This window comes from Liolophura sinensis, chromosome 1, assembly GCF_032854445.1.
Source record: "Liolophura sinensis isolate JHLJ2023 chromosome 1, CUHK_Ljap_v2, whole genome shotgun sequence".
Taxonomy (NCBI): Eukaryota; Metazoa; Mollusca; class Polyplacophora; order Chitonida; family Chitonidae; genus Liolophura; species Liolophura sinensis.
Window position 1 is genome coordinate 36,016,298 of NC_088295.1, and position 21,139 is coordinate 36,037,436.

General features: G+C 40.6%; 2 protein-coding genes across 3 annotated transcripts; one reads left to right on the forward strand and one right to left on the reverse strand.

Moving 5' to 3' along the window:
- Positions 1–510: 510 nt before the first annotated feature.
- On the reverse strand, positions 511–5,943 carry LOC135481786 (uncharacterized). The gene is made up of 4 exons (XM_064761494.1): positions 5,835–5,943; positions 4,669–4,742; positions 3,962–4,096; positions 511–889 (listed from the first exon to the last, which is right to left on the reverse strand). The coding sequence occupies exons 1-4, from the start codon at positions 5,941–5,943 to the stop codon at positions 587–589; spliced, it is 621 nt and encodes a 206-aa protein (XP_064617564.1). The 3' UTR covers positions 511–586.
- Positions 5,944–9,195: 3,252 nt separating this feature from the next.
- LOC135479606 (uncharacterized) lies at positions 9,196–18,406 on the forward strand. 2 transcript variants are annotated; one of them, XM_064759498.1, is made up of 6 exons: positions 9,196–9,283; positions 11,608–11,711; positions 12,151–12,329; positions 13,519–13,731; positions 14,026–14,172; positions 14,439–18,406. In XM_064759498.1, exons 2-6 carry the CDS (start codon positions 11,621–11,623, stop codon positions 17,559–17,561), a joined length of 3,753 nt encoding a protein of 1,250 aa, XP_064615568.1. In that variant the 5' UTR covers positions 9,196–9,283; positions 11,608–11,620; the 3' UTR covers positions 17,562–18,406. The 2 variants fall into 2 exon arrangements, with proteins under 2 accessions (XP_064615568.1, XP_064615575.1); XM_064759505.1 differs by lacking the exons at positions 9,196–9,283; positions 11,608–11,711; positions 12,151–12,329 and adding an exon at positions 12,772–13,040.
- Positions 18,407–21,139: the final 2,733 nt, after the last annotated feature.

Below are 21,139 nucleotides of genomic sequence, written 5' to 3' on the forward strand. Positions count from 1 at the left end.
TTGTATTTGAACAAAGACCCCAACGGTTTTCACAACAATATGGGGCTGTTGTCAATATGTGGACCTTCCTACATATATGCTAATTTGCTATAGTTACATACATGTATATTGCAACGCCATGCAGGGGGCGTCTGTGAGAGTCTCATGGTCATTCTCTGACATTATGTGTAAAGGTTATCCAAGAATTTCATATAAGAATTAATAAAACTCATTCCTGCGCAAAGTTGGGACGAATTCCACTATGCTTTCCTATTAATAATGGATTAGACAGCGTTCCCACCACTGAAAATACATATATACAGCGTCTGAGCGTGTTGAGTCGCAACTGCGGTCATACGTTAAAACTTACGACATTCGACGGTTTAGCAGACTTGTACTACCTGTGCTTATTATGTACCAAGTGGTAAAACTTATGACTTGAGACGTTTATTTTCTGAATCCAAATAATTAGAGGAGTCAATTTCTTTCAATGTAGTTGTATACAAGTTTAACATCACATGATTTGTCGTGAAGATATAAGAAACTTTAGTATGCAGATCGATAAATTTATACTACATCCATGTTATCCGCACAGATTTACGCCGATCTAGTCGAAGTCTACCAAGGTGCCAGTTGGAATATCATTCTCGGACACTTCGGAGCGCTCTGTGTCGTTTACGCTGGTTTCCTGGCTGGGGTTTTCACCGGTTGTATCAGGTTCTTCGCACTCTGAACTGGAGGAGGAGGTGTCCCCCAGGACGTCCTTAACAGACACGTCCTCACCCTCAGCCGCTCCACTCCCATTGGTCAGCAGGAACTGGTGGTACTCCAGAGTTCGCTGAGCGAACTGAGGCAGGCCAAACAGGAGTACGAACACAGCCAGGCAAAGCAGGATGGAATCCATAAAATTCTACAGAGATAAAAACATATTTTATTTGATCGATGATTACATTTAACGAGGGCCTGCCAATGCGGCCAAGAAAAATGAGGTGCTGCGAGCAGCATTCATTAAGCATATATCAACAACACTGTCCGATGATAAGAAACAAAGCTGATGCTGTTACCAGTACCTTAAAGGGATACAGAAGCATTCTGATTGGCCACTTTGAGACATAGGCAAGCCCGGCCTATGCCTTGTGTAAGCTGAATTTGTGGTATGGTACATTTGTTCAGACGTGACCAAGGCTGCAAGATTCAACCCAGGATACCCTGTCTCCACTGTCAGCCAATGAGCGACGATTTCTGTATCCCTCTATGCCGTGGCCATCCTGGCCATAGCGAAAAATTGTAATTTCTTATGGTGGCTGATAGCGTCCATTTTTGATCGCGTCTTCGCCCCCACGAAAGGCGCGGAGATCGCGGAAGGCGCCGAACGTCGCTCTCCGTGCTTTTCGCGACCTCTGCGGGGTCACGGATGGCGCAGTTTTAATACAACCTCGACCGTTGCGTTGCCCCGCGGAACACGTGGTTTTAATAAAACCTCGCGGATCCGCGACCTCCGCGTGTTCCGGTTTAATTTTGTGATGATATGCATGGGTCGTCAGTAAAATGGCAGTACTATCACAAAGGTTAAACAGGCACTTGCTGATGTACTTTGTCCAATACTCTCTGCAGTTTTATGTTGACAAAAATTGTATCTTAATCATTTACGACAGAGAACCACACAAAGAATTTAATCCTGATTTTGTGTTAAGAGGCAGGTCAGTTCAACCCAACAACAGTTGGCCGAGACATCTGAAATGCTCTCTTCAGTGTTCATGTCTGAAGTCTGAAGAGAATTAGCAATATTAGTTGTGAAAGGCTGGTTTGTCTGTTTCCCAAGAGAACTTAATCCAGATATACATATGTATATTTTAGAGCTGGATTTCATTTATAGTTGAATTAATGCTTTTATTTCATAGATGCATGGTATTTGAAAAGAATAAATAAGTAACATTGCGCTCACACGGTAAAGGCCATTGATCTGACCGGTAAATATGCCTACTGCATGTACTTCCTTGGTGAGTCCGTGTATACTGTTGATCAGGCATACGCTCACATGTTAACGCTATCGATGCTCCGAAACCATTTGACGAAACGCGCTGGTATACAGACCTGTCACATGTTTGTCTTGTAACCTGATCATATGGAAACACCTAGCATTTCTTTGGAATATGTCTGAACACCAGTCACACGGTGCAAATACATGCAAGCCTCGAGCATACATTACCTTCATACCTGCAAATCTCATATAGTCAGCTATCTGTAAAATTCATCATACTCGCACACACTCTACACCTGGGCTTGTTGGAAGTTCATATTCTTGTTAAGAAAATGAAGTTGAACACTTTTCTAATTCATAATGTTAAAGTCCATAAGCTCGGTTTCCACAGAAAGTAGCCATTGCCTAGGGTGACGTCAGAATTATTCCAAAACCAGTGGCATGCTGGATATTGGGCTGAATTCAACATGTTTCATGGAGGGCGACACCTTACCTAAACTGCTATCGACTTAACTGTAAACCCTGTTACTGACACTGCTATATTTGAAATTGTGTACAAGTTTTAGTGTAATAATGGTAAATGAATTTTATTTTATCTCTTGTAATATATGATCTCACGACACGACAGAGATGGATGTTAGGAGGAGAATGTTAGGAAATTTAAGTGATGTGGTCTACTAGCAGAGACAGTAGTGAAGGTTACACTACTGTGTGAAATTGTTCTAACCGCTTGTGTGCAACCATTGTAGAACCGATTACTCTCCACCCCCGTTGTCCAGGATGCTACATGCTTTTGAATAATCATGACGTCACCCGAGCCAATGAGTTCTTGGTGCCGAAACTAAGTTTATGGAGTGTAATATTATGAAATAGAAAAAGTGATTTTACTGCATTTTCTTTGTAATAATATGGATGTTCTACATATCGATGTGTAGAGCTTGTGTTGTTTCGTGCCACTGACTAAAGACAATTTTGGTGGTGAGTATGATTGATTTTACACACGAGTGAATATACGTGACTTGCTAAAAGAAGTAGACCATATCAAATAATCGTGTATTTAGTTTACTCAGCATATTAGAAAACTGTCAGACCAATACGCAAGTGCAGAAATTGATCGGAAAACGCGGAAGGCGCGGTGACCGCTATCAGCCACCATATGAAATAGAAAAATAATTTCAGGCCATACCTTTACCTGTTTTAATGACTCATCAATGTTATACTGAGGATGAGTTATATTACATCTAACAGTAATGAAAGGAAATACAACATCATGAGCTAGAGGTGCAAAATCTTCTCTTAACTAATGTGGCAAAATCCTCGAAAATCCTTCGTCCACTACAGTATCCCTCCACCCGTAATATTGACCGACTTTGTAAAAGTGAAAAATACTTAAGTATAAGTACGGCGTTAAGACAAAAATCAAATGAAACCAAATTCGTCCAGTAAAGAAAATATAGGAAAAAAACTATAGCTACCATATGCATGATGAAGCGATTAAAAACCATGTATGAAGCAATAAAGTATGATAAACAATAAAACAATATCAATAAATAATAATTATAACAATAATATAATCCTTGATGGTATATATAGTTCTTCCAAGTTAAGAAAAATGGTAGCTCTCTGGTCGTCTGGAGGCAAATGTAATACCAAGAGCGTTCATACACCTGCTAATGGCCGATTTGTTGGGATGAATAAATGATAATAATTTAAAAAACAATCAGGGCTTGGAAGGACAGTCTTGTCACTGCAGAAAGTTCAGTTTTGAGACGGCCTTGAATTAAGTACAGAAGATTTATCTGTTTGTTTATTTGATAAATATTAAGTATAGAAGATGTTTATCAGGTAATACAATAATAGGCTATTCACAAATGTGTCGTCATGTACTGCGCTCATCATCCTGAAGTCCCTTTCTTCAAGGGCGTATTTGCCATTGTAATTTATTTACAATGCAAGCATCTGGATAAAGAGTATACCGCACTGTTGATTAAGTTGTTTTACCTGCAGCTCTGGGTAGAGGGGCATCTCTTGTGAAAGTAAGTGGGTAAAGACAGCCATCATGACGGGTAGAACCATCATAAAATAAGCCTTTAGCCAGTTTCCCATCAGCCGGAGTTCTTGGCGAACGCCGTCCAGCTGGAAACAGAGTAGTCAGACCGATACATAGTGGCTTACAATCTGTTCATCACGCCCACTACACGTTTGCAAACTTTAGAAACTTGCTGTAAGTAGTGAAATGAGGTTCAAATGAAAATTCACAATCATAAACTACTGCCTGGTTCGTTGATTCACAAGAAACCCAACTCAGTCTGTATTTATGTTGTAGATATACATTCTGAAAAATGCATACAACAAACAGTTATGTTATGTGAGTATGATTTTCATTGTCTTATGTCAAGGTCATATGGCCGAGTCATATAGCAAGTACCATAATGATCTGACGCCTTTTCACAAAGGTTCATTGACTTAAATTTGGTACATACACATTTAAAGATGCTGACAGTTTTCCGGACATAACTTTTTCCCTAGGACACACGAAGCTCATCCTTTACATAACTCTACACCAGTGTCGAGTTGGTAACTCTACACCAGTGTAGAGTTGGTCTTATAAGGATGGTCATCTTGTATTCAGTGGATGTATGGTCAACATTTCTAGGAGAAACACTTGGAGCAACGTGTGTTGTATAGCCATATGTAAATAACCTTACCTGTCGCTGGTAGTCGGCTCTCACCTCGTCCAGTTGATGACGCCATGTGTCGCCATAATCTATCACCAAATACGCTACAACAGACAAGGAGCCTTATGAAGGCCATGGTGTGATTTCCTAATTTATAATGGGAATTATGTGGAAGTCCACATCCAGATATAAACCAATTTACATGAAGAGAAACTTCTGATGTGCAAAGCAGTAATACATGGATGCCATACAGACCTGGGCTATAGTATTTTGCTAGACATTACATGGTCATCGCTCACTCTATAGGCTCTGCAGGCGTATTCAGAGTTAGAACACAGTCTCACGTTAAGTACAAAGACGAAAGAAGGCCGCTGTATTTAATATATAAAATATATCCATGTGGGACAGAAATTAAAGCATTGAGTTGATGAATTTGGAAAGCAGTCATGACATTCCAGATAAATCGAATGAATTCGTTGTTTTTTAGAGGGGGCGGGGGTGGGGGGTGGGGGCTTATGACAGTAGGCATTGTCGTGTGACCACAACCGTGATTGGCATATATACGTTTATAGAAAGCATGTAGGCTTTAGTGACATCGTGGTGCATGGAATTAGGTATTTGGCCAGATATTGGCTGATATATAGGCTTATTTGGTTTATGTATTGATTTTGAATAGGTTCACATTGATAACCATCTCTATTGCCAACATGAACAGGCCTATTTCAATTACTACATACACACGTTTGCGGGTTAATACTGTTTCACGAAAAGTTACCCTGACGTATAGAGAGTGTATTAGGCTATGTTCCTTCCCTATATCAGCATGAAGGGGATAGTGCAACGACTGGTTGATCCGTATCAGTATAATGGCTCGGGCGGGGCGGCTTACTTGCCTTCGGTAAGTCGTCTCAGTGAAGCAGCACTAGATAAAAGAGCGGTGGAAATCAGTCCTGCTACAAGGAGGCACATTACACGTACATGCACCCTAAGGATTCTTTCGTCGTCATATGACTGAAAAATTGTTGAGTACGACGTTAAACCCCAAACACTCACTCACTCACTCCTTCCATATACAAGCGGCAATGCTCATTTGTAGGCCTATAGGCCTGCAGTAAAGGAAGGTGCATGGCCTATATAGCAGGGTAATTTTGAAAACAAAGGATAAGATTGGAATCTTGGAAAAAAAATGTACTCACTAGGTTGATCTATTCCGGTTGACGTTCCATCCCCCGTGCCATGAATCTGATCACCTACGCCGTCTGTATCCCCCAGGCGTTGATTGCCGTTCGTATCGGCAGCTGCCATTTTGGGAAATACAAACCGTTAGCTCTTGTTTACGGCGTCGTCCATGGCAATGCACGTCTGTGACGTCATCATTCGAAACAACGTCAAAACGTCCCCTCCATCGTCACGGCGACACTTCAGGCCATCATACTATATTACGTCACAAACGTCTCATTGTTTTGGTAGTTAGGGAAGGATGGTCATTCGAGACGTCAACTGTAGTCATCCCTTTGATTGGTGGAATCAACTTTTCTTGGTAACTGTTGCATAGACCTATACCATGATATAACAATAATAATTTATCGAACAGTGAATGAATGAGGAAAGGGTTTAATTCAAAATTGACCTGTGGCAGATGTTTTTTGCCGTGATACAACAGATATAGGCTATATCTTTTTTGCATCTATATAGGTAAGTCATGTAATCATAATGTCTTCAGTTGGCAGTACAAAAACAAATACCAAAAAAGAAAACGTCTGCCAAATTTATTGTGTTAATACTGAGATGGTGTGATAAACGACATGAGACATAGATCTGCTCACATAATGCGAGTGTTATTCATATGCCTCAATCAGACTCTTCTTTTCTCTCATGTTTTTTCCCGAGAGATCTATGAAGTAGGCTTTTGAGAATTGGATAGAAATATGGTTCTTTTGATAGAGCAAAATCATGGCTATTATAAAACAGACATCCGCATACCTTTTAGTAGATTAAATTATTGTTTTGTATTATTTTAGGCCTATATCATTATTTCCCGTTAAACTTCCTTTACATGGTATTATCGTGTTTGTTTCTTCTCCGTTTTCTTTGTCATGAGAAGTCATGTTCAACACTTTGCAGTGCATGATGTTTGTTGCAAAGTGTGTTGATTTCAGGCGTCAGAAAAAGCATTTCCTTCGGCCCATCCTACAAAAATAATAATGATCTAGCTGTCTCAGGCGCTGGTTTCCTGAGACATAAACCTGTATCTCATTGTTTACATATGTATAGGATGATTAATTTCTGTCCAGTCCAGTGATCAGCTGAAAACTGGACGTGTTTTAGCTATAAGCCTATAAACGTGCGATTTTGCATTGTGGTTTCGGAATATCACGTTGGTGTTATACTTATTGGGATGTCAATTTTTACAAGTTTACAAAACCACGCAATTTGATCCGCCATAAGAAATTTTGGGGCAAGGGTTCAGTCGGATGTTCCCCACACATTGGTAACAAATGTTCAATATTTCTGTGGCGTCATTACGTAACATTGGGGAGGCGGATATTTTTTATCCCGTGAGGTGACGCTAGTATATGACCTTGAATCAAAAATTCTTGCGCAGCGTCTATAATATTACAGTGTGACGTGTAAATAAAACATCATAATTAAGCTATAATTAACTGAATGCTAGAAGAGCACCTAGCCTATAACCAAAAGGTAAAAGGCACTATAAAGTGCTTGGTGAATACCAAAGTGTCGGTATAAACTTATAAATGGGCACTGTGTCGACGTTGCGGACAGAAGGCTGAACTTGGATGTATCACGTGATTTCGGTGACTGTCCCTTCCATTCCAGCTTAAAACAGAGTGCATGGGTGGTAAACCACAGACCTTTGGCAATTTACTAACGAACTTTTCCGCCTGTTATAGACTTGCACGCGAGATTAAGACAATTAAGTGGTCTTCATGCAATGTAAGGCCGCGCAAACAGCTACACGAGCGACACTTAGGCCTATATTATTGTCGCTTATTATATATTAAGTGTCCGAGGACAATGGAGCAGAAGATTCTACAAGAATTATTTAAGGAAAGCAAAAAGTTTTTAGCCAAAACAGCCAAATGGATTCTAGCAGCAGGCGGTCTCACCTATGTCTCTTATGGCGCTGAAATGGGGCGAAAAGCGTCATAAGACTGTCTATAGGCAATTTGCATGTAGATGTAACATTTGGCAAGACCGTCCGTGGGAACAATTTGCATGCATATGCAACATTTCGCCATACCGCCTGTGGGAACAGTTTGCATGTACATGTAACATTTGGCCAGACCGTCCGTGGGAACAATTTGCATGCATATGCAACATTTCGCCATACCGCCTGTGGGAACAGTTTGCATGTACATGTAACATTTGGCCAGACCGTCCGTGAGAACAGTTTGCATGTACATGTAACATTTGGCAAGAACGTCCGTGGGAACAGTTTGCATGTACATGTAAAATTTGGCCAGACCGTCCGTGGGAACAGTTTGCATGTACATGTAACACTTGGCAAGACCGTCCGTGGGAACAGTTTGCATGTACATGTAACATTTGGCCAGACCTGCGTGAGAATAAGACTTTTGTAACATTATTCCCCCTCCACGAAATGCAAGTGACAAAAGTCCGAAATGGGATGAAAAGCGTCATAAGACTGTACATAAGGCAATTTACATGTAGATGTAACATTTGGCAAGACTTTCCGTGGGAACAATTTGCATGTGCATGTAACATTTGGCCAGACCTGCGTGAGAATAAGACTAAGTTATCCCTCACCACTCCTCACACAACTGAGGCGAGAAGAGACCCCTCCCCACTCCTCATACAACTGAGGTAAGAATTAACTGACCCCTCCCCACACAACTGAGGTGAGAACTGACCCCTCTCCACTTTTCACACAACTGAGGCGAGAAGTGACCCCTCCCCACTCCTCACACAACTGAGGTGAGAACTGACCCCTCCCCACTCCCCACACAACTGAGGTGAGAACTGACCCTTCCTCACTTCTCACACAACTCAGGTGAGAATTAATTTCCACCCAGATTGACATGAGTTTCTACTCAGGCTGCTGTCAGTTGCCATCCAAGTTATTTGAACTGTAGGTAGGTGGAAGGTAAAATTTCCAAAATTTAAAAAAGAAAATAAAAAAAAAATAAATAAAAAATTTTACCTCCCCTCCAGGAATTTCAAACTGAAATTATTATCGCCTGGGTTAAAATTATTTCTTTCACTTAGGTAAACTTATATAAAAACATATGATATAAATTAAAAAAAAATATATATATATATATATAATATATAAAATATATATGTATGTAATTCATACTTCTGTCATATTTGAAAACTTAATACTATTAATTTACGGTAAACATAAATGGATTGCTATGAATGAATCAAGTTGTTCATTCCAAATTCCGAGTTTACATGCATAACTTTAACGACTTGACCCCCACCTTCGAGAGCCTTAATTTATGGACCCACACGTGCTAGTGACGCCGTGAGTCACCAGGAGGCGCTACTACATTTCATACATATTGTCTGCCAGATGAGTTCCCGCCACAACGTTGTAGTGTACTCGATGAGGATCAGCCTATTGCAGCAGTGTTATGTCAATTTTGGGAACGAAAATTCGGTAAGAATTCGGTGTGAGATAGCCGAGATTATCTCATCTCGTCCGCTGCACCAGAGCCGATCAAGATGCAGATGGAATTCATGGCTTTTCCACCGTTTCTTGCTTGCCCTATCTGCATCAGTGCTTGTGTTTACCCCTTCTGTGGAGTGTCAGTTCAGTGTAGCCACAACACGTGTTTAGGGGGGAACAAAAGAAAAGCAAATTCCTGTAGTTAGCATCAGGTTGGTCCTACTGGTAGTAATGTCACTTTTAGTGTGGGGAATACTGCTTGTATGGTTGTAGCTATTTGTCACTGTTAAACCATGCATGACCGACAGTAGGCCTAGCAGAAGTTGAAGAATCACAGATAGTGTAATAGAGGGACCAGTGTGGCGTAACTGATAATTAAATGGAACCATGCAGTTAGAAATCAGTTAGATAATCTTATTCATTAACTTAAGTGTCTACAGTACTGCTGCTACCAGTGTAAATGAAGACAATAAATCAGAATTATTGTATTTGTAGACAAAATATTTGCCTGTCTTGCAGACACCAGTATGACTGAAGCTTAATTTGGAATTTCTGGTGATAATTTGATGATTGATTGTGCCAAAATATATCTTAATGTAAGGAAGATTGATTGCAGTGCCTTGCACACAAAACAGCTCAATTTTACACAGAATCTTGCTCCTGTCTGCTATAGTCACGATGACCTATGCATTGATTAATGTAAATTCCACCAGCCCAATGTAGCGATTCTGCCAGTCGCACATTCTGCCAGTGATGTAAATTCTACCTGTTGCATGCAGTGATGCAAATTCTACTAGTGAGTCGCATGCCTCTAATGGTATGATGTGAATTCTACCAGTCACATATGCAGTGATGTAAATTTTTATGTTTTTGCTCGTAATTTTAAGCAAATGTCAGATTTTATCTCTTTTTTTTTAGACTGTTACTTTTACTTTGTGTTACTTTTACATATGATACTTTTTGTTCAGTAGTTTAGATCTACAGTGGATGTGTTACTTTTACGTATGATACTTTTTGTTCAGTAGTTTAGATCTACAGTGGATGTGTTACTTTTACGTATGATACTTTTTGTTCAGTAGTTTAGATCTACAGTGGAGAGCATCAGCATGACTTTCATATGTGGTGGAATAGTCTAGGCATGCTGTTTGTCGGCTGTTGTGAAGATATAAGTGGTTAATGTAGATCCCATTGGTGCATTATCTTGTCTGAAATTAAGGCTCATAGACAAAAATTAATGTGTTTCAGTGGGTTAATGAGTTTTATGTAAACATCATGACCGCCTAACACGATAACATCATGTACAGTGAAGTCTTGTGTAGTTGACAGGGATATTTGATACAAAGGGGTTTGATATTGGTGTTAAAATGGTACATGGTATGGATATCAATAGTGTTAAAGAGGAAGGTTTAGGGTGACCACCTAACCGACCCCTTTATGACCTTCAGTATTGATTAGATGACTCCTTTCTCTGTGTCAGAGGGTTCTGTAATGAGATCCAAGCTACAGTTTTATTATGCCAATATATGTACATTGTATGTGTAGGCCAGATTTGTAAACTAAATGGGGGACCTCCATGGCTAAGGGGGTAAGCTCGCCAGCACAGCGCAATGACCCAGGAGCCTTACACCAATGCGATCGCTGTGAGTTCAAGTCTAGCTCATACTAGCTTCATCTATGGCGGTATGTGGGAAGGTCTGCCAGCAACCTGTAGATGTTCGTGGCTTTCCGCCGGGCTCTGCCTGCTTTCCTCCCACCATAATGCTGGCTGTCATCGTATAAGTGAAATATTCTTGAATATGGCATAACACACCAGTCAGATAAATAAATCAAATGTTATCAAAATGCCCATGGATGTTTACAGTTTATTTGGACGTTAAATTCATACCATCTATCCTGAGTATGTGAAAAATGTGTACACCATGATACATATTTAAAATAGTTCTTACCAGAAATGGAGAAGTCTAGTCAAGCAGTTCCACTAACCACAATCAGTATCTTTTTTAGTAAATGTCAGTGATGTCTTGGGCTAGCTTATAGCCCCTTTTTGGGAATGTCACAATAAGCTAATTTCAGGAATCACACTAAAGTATGTTTGTGTGATCAGCAACTTCAGATCCCAAGTAGTTCCTTTTTTTATTTATTTTTTTTTTTTGTAACCATTCTGTTAAAAGATCTGCCAGCAACATGTGGACTCCCAATGGGTTTTACCCTGGTTTGCTTCCACTATATTACTGGCCGTCATAGAATAAGTGTGATATGTTTGAGTAGGGCATAAAATATCGAATGAATAAATAGACATTATGTATTATTTCCAGACACTTGTGGTGAATGATAAACAGGATCATGAAGAAAGCCACAGAGGAAAATGCTGCTGATACTTACCTAAAAGGATTCAGTATCCCAAAGAAATCCATTGATGGTAAGGCTTTACAGAACAATATCTGGTGTTCATAAAAAGAAGTGTGACCCATTCCATTGTAAGATTCAGATGTGATGAATCCCATTGAAGTAAAAAGCCTTTCTTTCATGTAGGTAATGAGGTAATGCAGCAGTATATTGCAGGAAGCAGTCACAAAGGGAGGAAAGCATTGCTTGGGGGTTGGTTGGTTGCATTGTGCCCAGTGTTCAAAAGAACAATACAAGAACTCACTGTTTTTTGTGACTAGGAGTGCTCCAGTTAGAGATTATAATTTATATAGTTTCTATAATACCGTGCCTTTTTCTATAGCAATACATCTATAAACAGGTTGAAGAACTACTTTGTGCAACTGTAAGGTGTTCAAAGAACGTTTTTTTGACGATGATTACATAAATGTGTACTGATTCTAAAAATGTAAATCTGTTTCATGTCGTTGCAGGGCTGCTTGTATCAGCCCAACATGGCAGTGTAGAAGAAAAGCGTGTCCTGCAAGATGTCCTCATTACAGCATTGTCCAGGGATTACGTGAAGGACTGGAAAACTCAAAACGTCTCTTTCGTACACAATACCAAGCTAGAGAGCCAATTTGCAGAGAAAAAGAGAGAACTGAAAGAAAAGGTGTGAAATTCTCAGATAGTGATGCATGTGTATACAGTGGGAATCTGTTGCAGTGAAATGCATGATGAACAAATGGGCTCTGTAGCTGGGTCACAGGGATGAGCTGGTTAGCTGGGTCACAGGGATGAGCTGGTTAGCTGGGTCACAGGAATGAGCTGGTTAGCTGGGTCACAGGGATGAGCTGGTTAGCTGCAGCCTGCTGCTGTGTGGGCTGACCATTGACCAGTGAGTGTGTTAAAATCACACAGGGCTTGCTACTTTGGCAGGATCTTGGAAGAGATAAGCAAGTTCAGGCTATGCCCAGCCTAAGCTGAATTATACACCTGGACTGCAGGCTGTAGGCTGCAGGCCTTAACCTAGGATTGAGGAAACAATAACAGTGGCGTAGGAAGGATTACAGCAGGTTCAGCATGCTGCACCGAAACACGTAAAAAACAAAAATCATAATCAAAAGTAAAGTCAAACCAATATAATGGCGACCAACAAAATGAAGGCCAACCCACACGTGAACTGCTAAGCGCATAAACTTACAATGGATCTATGTGAAAGATAAAAACAAAAGCCCTGTAAAACGTTTTCAGGTTATCATCTTCAGCCGTCCAACATCTCATTTAGCTTCCAGGGCCTAGGCCGCACGTCAGTCCTTGCCATTTGTACTGGGATAGTTGACCGATGTTCATGCCACTTTCAAATTGCTTCCAACGGGCCTGAGTAAGCATTGATTCTATACCACTTAAGTCTGGAAGTTATTGGATACCTGCTCTAAAGGAAAATGTTCTTTGGGGGTCATCTTCACCCAGTCCCCCATTAACCCCACCCCTGCCAAAAAAAAACAAAAAAAAAAAACACTAGCCTGAAGGGAAATTATCATTTTGGTTGGACGTAACTAATGCAAACTGCATTCTATATTTTTGCCCAACCTCACAATAATGCCTTGGAGCCTTAATGGAAGAATGTCAGCTTGCAATTGCAGGTTTTGTCATTGCATTTCCAATATAAGTTACCAGAAATAGGGTTTGAGTTCCCTTACATTTGACTAATCTGGCTGTGTGTATAAAAAGTACTCTTACCAGATTGTTGTTGTAATCCACTTTTCACTCACTGGAAATGCCATAATGATGTTAGCATGTATTTGTTGGTGGTGTGAGACCTGATGATTTTAATGGTATTTTTTTTGTTTATTGATTAGGGCACCAAAGCTGTGTTTGAAGAGTTGGCTTTCAGTGTGGAGCATCAGGATACTCAGCTTACAATCTGTGAAGAAGGACCCTATTGCAGGGACTTGAGACACAGCTTGGGAAATCCACTTCTGGGTGTGAGTCTATTTCGGCATATTGACGTTACGCTGAGATATGCTAAAGTGATGGGTTTTGGATCTACATGCTCTGTTATGGTATACAAGGTAAATATTTCGCTGATTACATGTGCCAGCTATCGCACTGTCTTTGCTGCTCACATCTTAACACTCTAGGCTGTACGATTTTAATTCTATTACATAATGTATATGGATGATTAAGGACAAGCACTGCTATGATTTAGAAGATTTATTTGTGGCTGTGTATCACAGCTTGTACAATTCTTATGAGTGAATAAGTTAAAAGCAAGTTAACATCTTGCTGTGAATGTTGGTGGTTTATGTGGACTGCGGTTCATTTCTTTGTCTTCATGCAGTTCGTACTTATTTGTATGATTACAGGTGTTGGTTGGAAGACCTAGACATGTAGTCCCAAGGGAAAAGCTATCAGATGTTTTCCTTGACCCAACACCAAACCACGAGTGCCATCTTTCCTGTGTAAAACCTAGATTGGGTGACACAAGTTTTGATCTCCTGGAGAGAAGCACTGTAAGCAGATGGGGATGTCCTGAATAAGGAACATGTTTTTCACACCTTTTTGCAATTTCCTGCCCTAACTTAAATAGCTATTTTATGAAGTTAAGGAAAATCACTTGAGAATTCCTGTATCGTGTTAATGTAGACAACAGCTGAACATGCTATGGATTTCAGTTTGATTTTGAGATTCATGTGGTTTGAAACATACGTTGAATGCTCTAAATGTAAAGCTCAGTGCAGTTCGGTATATGTGATTACTTGTGGTCTTCTGTTGTCAGGTGTATTTATACGAGTATGATGAGTCGACCTGGCCAGTATCTCATCCGAGACAGTGCCTTCCATATGCCATTGTCACCTACTGCAGTTCTAGGGTAGGTACTCAAGCCCCATCGCTTAAAATAGACACTTGTGTGAAAGAACTGGCAGGAAGGCACTCATCAGGACCAAGCAAAGAAGTAAAGCCTAGTGTGAAAATGGATCCTAGTAAAATGTGCTTGAAGAGGTTAAAGGCTGGGTCTGGACTCAAGCTCAAAATTCTACAAAAGGAGTACTTAAGAAGGGCAGCTATGTCACAGCGCGAACCTGTGTATGGAAGTAATGACAAGATCAGCGATGGCAGTTCAAAACAATCCGGAAATTACATCAGTGTTAATGTAGAGCACGAAGAATCACCTAGCGATGCATTTGATTGTGCACATGATAATATTGCTGAAAGAATTGAAGGGAGTGCCCCAGAATTTGCCCTAAGTGCTTATCCAAGAGGTGACGAATGCTTGAGTGATGAATGTCCCGTTCCAGCAGTCAATATGCATGGACCGCATGACAATACGCAGAATGACGGAGATGGCTGTTCTGGAAGGACTTCAGATAAAGTGTTTCCTTGTCTGCAGGACACAAGTAAAATTGAGCCTTCTGAAAATAAGACGAAGCAAGTAGATAATTTCTTGGGTGCCGAAATGGAGAAAGGTTATTCTAAAAGACCCCTGAAAGTTAAGGCAGAAATGCATAGATCAGACAGATCCAGTGATAAAGGATATCGGAAATCAAAGAAATTGAAAGTCAAACATGATGCACGTTCAACGGCGTGTTTTGGTGATGCAAGGAAACGTAAGTTTGTTGATAAATGTACATTACGAAAAGAATTTCCTGTGACCAGAAAACGTTCATGGATTGATTCCAGACACAACATTCGTATTGATGCGCCAGTAAGACAAGTTGAGCTTCCAAAGTTCGTGTATAATGTAGGCAGCGAAGATATTGATTATACGGATATAGATTTTGACGTTAATGACGAGGCGTCAGACGTCAATTTGGTAGAAAGTGAAATGGAAATAAGTGATGATGAATGTCCTGTCAAAGAAGATATGAACCAAACGGTACAGAAATCAATTCACCATGTTCTTGTAGAATACAAGACTTTGCCTGGAAAACAGTCTTCCGTTTCTAGGAGAGGAATGAGCGAATTTCCAAGGAAAAGAAATGAGTTCTATTCCACTTATCAGTATACCCTGGATGGCAAGACGTACGTGTATGTTTCACGATTTTCGAAACCAGTTATCATGGAGAAGTCTTCGCAGATGAACTACGAAAGTATCATTGATGAGGGCAAGACTTACTACTACAATGACTGGAACCAGTTTGAGGCTGGAAATCCCCGTAAAAAACGTGGACCAGTACTACAGAAGAAGTCCGTGAATGGTTGCTTAGATAATGGAAGTGAATGTATGTCCGGTGGGAAAAAGCTTTCTACCTTTGAAGCTTTGAACAAGCTGCGTTGTCTCCTTTCAGAAGTTGGTCAGTGTACCATCGACACTAGTACAATTGTGGATATCCTGAACACTGACACTGTTGTACCAACCAATAGATCGATTGCTCCTTGTAACATTGGTGTAGAACAGGATGCTAATCAAAGCCAGTCAAGGCATTGCGACACCAAATTATGTGGAAGCCCGAACAAAGTCCAACTTCCTTTTGAGGGCGTTCAGAGTGAAAGAGACATACAAAGTGAAAAGATTTCCAACGACACTAGATCTCTTGCCCTGTACAGTGAAACGGACACAAATGTTTCAACTCCTGTCAAAAGTGGTTTTAGTGGTCTAAAGGCAGGCATAAGTGAAAAATCTGACAAGGGTGATGTTTGTGAAAAGATTGAAAGGCATCGTATGCTTGTTCCTGCCGCAGAACAAGTATGTAAGCCAAGCATGGCAGTAAAACGTGTGAAGTGCAACAGACCTTTGACTTGCCCCTTTAACTCCATATTACCAACCACTTTCAAATGGAAGTTGGAAAAACTTGATCTGCCCGTGGATGTGGATGTGTCTGCTGACACATCCTGGGATACAACTACTAATTATGCTTCTGCAGACAAGGGGGTGAAACCAAAATTTAATGGTCGTACTCTTTTGAAGGGAGGAGTAAATCCTCGAAATATACCACTTAAAATATCAAGAAAGGTCTTGGAAAGTGAAATGGCTGTAGATCCAAGATTAATCAAACCATTTTCATCTTACTATCGGCAACCCCGTCGCCAGTTGAGTTCAACAAGCGAGACTGGAAGCTCCTTATCCTCAGTGTCAAGCGTTGACAGCGGTCTTCCAGATATTGACCGTTACGATGTGAAGAATTGTGAATCGACGGATTCTGTGGAAGAGGTAACAAAACCTCGAAAATCAACATACTTTGGTATGGATGACATATCTCTTAGAATATACGATTTGATAACCCGCCACAAAACGCCCGATTTAGGAAAACAGAGCTGTACAAGTTGTGACAGTTCGTATGGTGGTTCAAGTTCCAGATTAGAACAGATCTCTAGGAAAGGGAAAGCCGGCAATAGTGCGAAGGTTTCCAAAAGTAGTGGATGTATTAATCAAACCGGGAATAAGGGACTAATGCTGTTGTCCCATAGTGGTAGTGTTTTAGGGACTGAAGGCCATGGGCGTAGCCCTAAAGTTACCGACACCCTTCAAAGAGAGGTAAGGGACCATGTTTCAAGTCCGGTAAAGAAGTCATTTGAGGAAAACCACCCGTCTGATCCAAAAACATTTTCGGGATTTCAGAAGGGAACCGGGTTTCAGAAGGGAAAGCGCTCTTATGAAGTTAAATTCCAGAATTATAGCAATGTGGCAAGAAGAAGCGAAATGGTTTCTCCCAGGAATCGTACAAAACCAGAAGGTTTTTACCAGGAACAATGCTTAGACCTCACGTCTATTCCAATGGGCTTGGCACAATCGCTCATTCAGGTTAAGGGAGACGTCTTTGAGACGTTGGCAGGCGAATGTCGCTCAGACATGTTCGCTGGAAGTCGATGCCTTGCATTTTCAGGAAATCGACACATTGAAGTGTATTCAAATTCGATGCCTATGATCTCACACCAGCCAGTGTATGACGCGCGGCAATGACTCCAGGACATTCGAGGGTACAAGACAGTGTATAACCAAGTGCACACGATCAACCAATATCAAAACTCAATCGCCACTTCCATTAACAGAGGCTGCATGGGAACACCACAAGTTATTTCGGGCAACGATATGAACAGCTATTTTATGATATGAGGCAGAGTGGGAATGAAGGTGTATGCAAAGAAAAATTGCATTAATACCCCTTATTTCATTGTGATCCTGCAAAAGTGACCCTGGATCGATGTTTAATTATTTTCGTCCGATTCATTCTCCCCTTCTGAAGTCAGATTGACCTTGTGCCATACGGTGATCTTGATATTATGAGGACCGGTTATGAGCAGGTATATACTTGATGTAAAATACGTGCTGCCAGTTTTGATCAAGTGAGATTTTCCACCAATGCGTAGATTCTTTGGTCACGAAACAGGTTACAAAGGTGCCCACTATGAGGTTTTTTTTTTGAAACCTAAAACGTTAGGTTGTCTTTATAGCCGTTCGTTAATTTTGTAAAATCAACTTTTCTAGTCGTAGAAACTTGTGATCAGTGTTACCAACCAACAAATTTAGCCTGCGGCAAGGCTATTGTCTCTACCGTACAAATAAATCGTAGTTGTTGAAAACGGGATGCACATTCTGTTTTACGGGTTTGTGTTCCCTTTTGTGGGGTATACCGTGTATAAACTAGACATAGTCTCAGCATCTGCTTAGTATTCATTTCTTATGCGAGGGACATACTTACTGCTGAACGATACTTACATTATACTGTATGGTGAAGTATGCGTACATTGCCCTGTTCACTGAACGACATGCATGAAAACACAGTCGGACTAAATCGGTTTTTGTATACTGGGATCCTTGACTTCTGTAACAGTTCTTTCATGGGTAAATATACACCAGAAAGTTAATAGGACTCCAGGATCAGTTGTACCATGGAAATGAAAACCCATTGCCTATTGTCGCTTCAAGAAGTTTTCGGTTTTGGAATGTTCTTCAGTACTTGCCAGAGATCGACGGATTACGCTAGGCACGTCTGTTTCCTCCATCCAGAATAAAAACTTGACCGCCGTGGTACAAGTGAAAATTTCCGCCTGTGGTTTCAAGCTGTGTGAAAACACCACGGCTGTTACTCAGCAAGGTTCATGAACCACATCTCGGCATACATTACAAGCACAACTGCCCTGTGGCCGGTTTCACAAAAGGATTGAATGTTTAAGGTCACGATCGTATCTGTAACTTAGAATCGACACCCTCTTGCACGATACAAAAAAAAAAGAAACATCACGTGTTGCTCCAAACATACTCCTAGAACAAAGTGTGTCGGTAAAATTGGTTTATGGATGTAGCGAGCGTACACTAAGCAAGATTAGGCCTTCAGGTGCGCATGGTGCACCATTCAGTCAACAGTAGCCTGATGGGGCCTTTTTCTTTTTTTTTTTTTTTTTTTATTATTCCACTAGCCATCTGTATTGGAGCTTGTTCGGTATTAGGCCATGGCTGTACCAACATGGCGCCCAGCTGTTGAACATGCTGGTCTTGGCGTCTTGAGGAGCCAATACTTCTTCCAAGAGCATCCAATATGTCTTCTGTGGGACTAAAGACAGTTGACCTCGATAGTCATTTCATGTTGTCAGTACCCACATTTTGCAGGAAATATCGTCTCATATCAGCTGTGTGGTGTCGCATTGTCATGTTTGAATTGGAGGCATGGACCATGGGTAGCCATGAACGGCACCAGCTCCGGGATAAGGACCTGGTCACGAGATCACGCTGCATTGAGGTTTGGACGAATTACGAGATGAACATGAACGCATGTTCCCGTAGAACGCTCCCCAAACCATTACGCTACCGTCACGAGATCGACCAACTTCCTGTACGCAGCACAGGGCGAGACATTCACGCTCCGACGCCCGTCGGCAAATCAGGGTGTAAAACGGGAGTCGTCGCTAACTCCCCTATTGTTTACCTCTCAAGACTTTTATGCGTACTTATTTTTCTAACGAACAGTGACTTCGCACAAGTGCTTGGTCGCATTTTAAATAAAGAGCGTGCTTTATGCTCCCCTCGTGGAGCTTCAAAAAGACGCTACGAAAGTTTTTTTGGCATGTTATCCCAATCATTATTATGTACAACTGTTGAAAATGAAGGCAAGGAAAAGTTCTCCACTAATACATTTTCCATTTGTACAGATCGCCTTTCTGCACATTTGTCAAGTTTGGCCTACGATCGGGATCGTAACTCCGAAAAGTTACAATCACCTTATAAACCCTCTGTGCAAGTAGCTTAACTTAATTTTCAATCGATTTTATAGTCTGTCGTAGGGTTTACAATCGATGGTATAGCCGCGATTCCTTTGTGGAGAAGGGTCTTGAAACGGAAGATATTCTGCATGTAACGCAAAGTACCGCTTTTAAGTGATAACAGCCGGATCGGACCATACCCAAGAATTAAAAAAAATTGTACTTGTTGGTGAAACGCTGGACGTTAAGCACCAAGAGATACAGGAACAGAATTGCTTGATGCGGTGCCAGTATTGTATATTGTATTGTATACAGTATTGGGGTGCCCCGTGTGGTACGTCTCCTGACACTTCAGTATTGACAGCACCTTGCGACAGTGGCTTAAAATTTGGGGGTTTTCTTTTCGTAACAAACACGAAAAACTAGGATATATATTTAAACGTATCAAAATTTAGATTTTGCGCAAGTGTTCGGATATAAAAAAAAAATACATCCAAATTTATTAGGCATGTATCAAATAATAGTTTAGAACGTTATTATGCCAAGATGACCTTGGTCTATATAGCTCACCAATAATTGGTCTTAAAATATACAAAAAAATTCTTTCAAATACCCTTTTCTCCTCAAAGAAATATTAAAAACCTGTATATTGCATGTATTATTTACAATTCTATTATACTCGGACACGTGAACGTGATCTAAACCCGAGACGCACCTTTGGAACACACTCGCATCATGAATGGCCGACTCCGTTTCAAAGTAGGGGGCAATCACAGGTGTTCACGCCACAAATTCAATAACGCAGATAACAAACTCACGCTAATAAGAAGACCGCATTTACTTCTGGTATTTCGGATTTTAATTAATATATACTAAAAAGAGCTGATTAAAATTATAAACGAACTGATTAGCTGCAAACATGCTTCCCCTCTCTGCTTTGTGTGTGTATGGTCCTATCCATGACGCTCTCGAGTAGTTGTTGACAGCGGACAGCGAAATGGGAGAGGAAGGTTATGTGATTTGCCCTGCATCAATTTCGTCTCGAATTAAATATGTAAATCTTAAGATAGGTAAAACAGAATATAAATAATGACTCTATAGGATCTCGACTCGATAAAGAGTTATTTCTTAATTAAGTGCCAATCCCATTCATCTGAAGTTCGTATCATTTTTATGTTTTCTTAAAGAAATTGTGAATGTATATGAGAGCGCCAAATGGGTTAAATGACGGCGTACGTAGGCCGTCACTTTGTGGAGATGTTTTGATTTCTGTTATGTAAATGTTATGGCCATTCACTTGAGGCGTTTGGTCACAGTTGTACACCTAGTAAGGGGTTACAT